This window comes from Frankliniella occidentalis, unplaced genomic scaffold (assembly GCF_000697945.3).
Source record: "Frankliniella occidentalis isolate FOCC.00 unplaced genomic scaffold, Focc_3.1 Scaffold345, whole genome shotgun sequence".
Classification (NCBI taxonomy): Eukaryota; Metazoa; Arthropoda; class Insecta; order Thysanoptera; family Thripidae; genus Frankliniella; species Frankliniella occidentalis.
Window position 1 is genome coordinate 29,969 of NW_026267468.1, and position 4,057 is coordinate 34,025.

The 4,057-nt window shown below is 47.4% G+C and overlaps 1 protein-coding gene across 2 annotated transcripts in view; it reads right to left on the minus strand.

Moving 5' to 3' along the window:
• The window catches only part of LOC127751107 (odorant receptor 82a-like), a 74,200-nt gene that overhangs the window by 5,307 nt on the left and 64,836 nt on the right, over positions 1-4,057 (minus strand). For both annotated transcript variants that reach the window (XM_052274171.1, XM_052274172.1), the window contains exon 6: positions 803-910. In XM_052274171.1, the coding sequence (XP_052130131.1) occupies positions 803-910 (108 nt within the window). The remainder of the gene's footprint in view (positions 1-802; positions 911-4,057) is intronic.

Below are 4,057 nucleotides of genomic sequence, written 5' to 3' on the forward strand. Positions count from 1 at the left end.
GCGTAAGTGGCCAAGACTTTCCGAAAAAGTGTCCCGCTATCTTTTGATATGTTGTTTCCCAGGTCTAATAACGCATTTCTGGATGGTTAATTTTTAGTCCTTTTTTTTAGAAAAAATTGAAAATTTCGACTAAGTTTTTTTTTCTGGCCAACTTTTTTTCTGGCCAACTTCAGGCAGGTTGATTTGAACTATCGCCACTTTACACGTATCTTATTTGAAGGTAAATAAAACCATTGCGACCCAAAAACCTAGCAAATTCGACAAAAAAATAAAAATTTTAGGAAGTCCCAAATGGCCCGTATTCTGAGAATCACCCGGAGGTCTGTTACCTACTGCCCCTGTTACACACTGCCCCACCCTCCCTTAGCCACTGGGCCAGAGTGGACACGCAGGGAGACGAAGGCTAAGCAGGGTGATAAACTGCTGTGGCGGAGACTGGCTGACAGGCATAAATAGACACTGGCCACTACTGTGGATCACTGCGCTGCACTGGATTCGGCAGAACCTCCTTCCCCCTCCGTGTCCTCTCTGGCCCAGTTGACATATTTTGTGATTATTTTGCCACTGTGCGAATAACAACCTTCCATACGACGTCTATTGAGTGGAGAAAATATATCTGATACGTTTCGGAGCTGTGGAGAAATGGCACTGACACCCTTACCCAGGGGTCTCAGACACGCGGCCCGCGGGCCGCAAGGGCCGCACTGGAGAGAGATGGAGCTATGTGATCGCAGTGAGTGCGAGTGAGAGGTTCGACTCGTGCGGCCCGCGTGACGTCACAGTCTGAGACCCCTGCCCTTACCGACTCAGCCACGACGTCACCGAAGTAGCAAAAGGTGAACAACTCCATAAATGTGTACGCCACGTAGAGAGCGCCGAAGGCGATATCGTGCACTGTCACCGCCGTTGTCTGTGGAGCCACGGCCGAGTATTAGGGAAAGATTGTCGAACAGCGGGTGGTGGTAGGGTAGAGTACACAGTGGGCGGCACTTCCTAGTCATCAAAGCAGCTGCCATTTAATTTCGGGAGTAATTTGGGATCATCCCATACGAATCACTCTCATGTGCTACTGGGTCATCGCTAAAATAAATTCCTTAGCGCGAATCTGGATGTGTTCTGCGCCACCACGTTGACATCCGGGGCCGGGATATGATCGGGTGGTGCGTCTGATCACAGTAAGGGAGAGCGGGGTACCATGATCCCTTTTTTTGATTTAGGCCTTCTCTCCCCTATAGTGGTAGATGGCAGCTAGATCATGGGCTCAGGTGGGAGCTAGGTCTCTTAGATACAACATGCTTAGGAAATAATTTCTCTCAATCAAACCATTTCTGAGCTGGGGATAAAATATTGGGACCCTGCATTATGTTCAGGGTAGCCCACCTATGGGGTACTATGATCAGTAGGTGGGGTACGATGATCATGCATATTGTCTCCTAGAAAGACACAAAAAAAAATCAGAAAAAGAAATCTTTGAAACTCTGCGAAGGGATTTATGACAATGTCATTGCCAGGGAATCCTGTGGGAAGCGGCCCTTTTCCAGACTGCGCCTAGGAAACGTGTGAGCTCACAGCCGCAAACGTCAAAACCTAATTATGTAAAAATCAAAATCTGGTTAGTAATTTGGATTCAGCTCGTCGAAAGAAACCGAAAGTGTCTCATTCGCCGAGATGTTCGGAGGCAAAATTCCAGAGATATTGACGTTCAAAGTGACAACAAGTGCCAAAAATGACTTAGTGTAACTTTGAACGTCAATAACTCTGGCATTTTGTCTCCGATCGTCGCGGCGAATAAGACATTTTCGTTTCCTTTCGACGAGCGGAATCTAAATCACTAATTTGAATATAAAAAGTTTTGACGTTTGCATGATCATGGTACCCCGAAAAAAACTGCTCATCGTGCCCCAAAAGACAACTTTTTGGTCTAGAGAGACCTGAGTCAACCCCAGGTGTTCTAAAAAATCGCGTCTAGTCGTATTTCATAGTAAGAAGGTTACAGAAGGCAGGGAAAACGTCGATTGTACTGTCGAACTCAGCATTCGGCTCTAAGAGAAAATATCCCAAATAATTTTATGCTCCATTTACCTCAATAGCTCTCTTTAAATTTATGAACCTCTCCCTTTCTCGTCTTACGCGCCGTGCGACTTTGCGCTCTCGATAAAAACATCCGCTGGCACACCCCCTATCAACGTCTAACAGGTTGGTGGCGGGCGGTGACATCATTGGCGCGAAAATTTAAAATGCTCATCGTGCCCCATGCTCATGGTACCCCGCTCTCCCTTACGCTAGGGTGGCCCGCGGCAAAATAAAACTAGATATAGATCACTATAAAGTACATAACTAAATATTAAAACAAGGTAGATGTACGCCAGACCACGTCTCGCGTAACAGGCTTCGCGATATCTCACGAAACACTGACGCTGCGACGCGCCTGGCATACATCTACATCTATGCAGGGTTGTACATTTTATCGCTTATTTTCGTCAAAAATCCCGTCTAGCGCCTCACTGGTTTGAGCAAGAGCAAACCGGACAAAATTTTCGCCCACAGGGTTCGACTTTAATGAGTTACCCCTAGGTAACCATAAAAAATATTATTTTTTAAACATGCCATTTTTGGGACCCATTGTTTTAGATTTTTTTTAAATCAAATTTTTGAGGTAAAATGGTCATCTTCGAACTCGATTGTCATTTTATGACACAAAACGACTCTGAATCGCTCAATTCGTTTTCGAGTTTTCGTGCGGACATATACACAGACAGAAAAAGTTTTTTCCGACCAGACGGAGTAATAGGCTTCGCTAATCGCTCAGTCAATCAAGATGACCCATGCTCTCGGCTTCACGGAAAAAAATTGTTGTTGGCGTTCGACGTATGCACATACAGTGCACACCTCCGGGCTCGAAGTGGACGGTTGCACCTCGTCGTGGCGTGCACGATTTGGACCGAACGGATGGACCTGCGACAGCGACCAAAAATGTTGTTTACTCTTAAAAGATGCGGCTATCGCATGACGAGAGCAATTTTCGAATTTTCAATATTTTTTTAAAAATGTCAAAGTTTTGGTTAAAAATTGGGTCAAAATTTGAACACATTTTGCCCATTTTCGGTACCTTAGTAGTGAAATGTCAAAAAACGCTCTCGTCACGCGATAGCCGCATCTCGTAAGAGTAAAGGACCATTTATGTCATTGTCGCAGGTCCATCCGTTCGGCCCGATTCGTGCACGCCATGACGAGGTGCAACCTAGAGCCCGGCAACGAGCGAGCTACGCGAGCAACGCTCCGGAGGCCGGTTAGCGCGAACAGGCGATAGCTCGCACGCGGACGACAGCAGATCACATCCGTAGAGTAGCCGAACCTTCGCCGAACAGCTCGGCACCGACTAGCACCGACGATCGGATGGTAAATGTGTCAAGCTGCGACCGAACCATTTATAGCTGTTAATTGACGCCCGTCTGAACCGAGGTCTGAGCAGCACTGAACAGCACTGACAAGGGAACCCTTTCAAGTGTAAATCTCCGATTTCGTTGGTACTCGGAGAATTTAAAGGTTATGATAATAGAAGTCGGATGGCACTTGAAATTTTTCCTAAACCTAACATTTACTAGGGGTTTACTTAAGCCTGACACTGTTTTTTGCTCCACGTATACCACGCGCAGTTGCTAGTATCGCTAACAAACCTCGCTCAGTTGCAGCCACGCGCAGTTTCAAACATCGCGCAGTTACAAACAACACAAATTGACCTCGCGCAGTTGCATACCTCGCGCAGTTGCAAACCACGCGCAGCTGCACTACTCCCGCAGTTGCTGGCCACGCGTAGTTGCAGAGCACGCGCAGTTGCAGACCAAGCGCAGTTGCCGACCTCGTGCAGTTGCAAACATCGCGCAGTTCCAAAAGGCACAAAACGGACCTCGCGCAGCTGCGGACCTCGCGCAGCTGAAAACCTCGCGCAGTTACAAACGCTTCGCATTGACATCGCGCAGCTGCAGACCTCGCGCAGTTGCTGGCGACGCGCACATGCAGAACACGCGCAGTTAAAAACCTCGCGCAGTTTCAAACG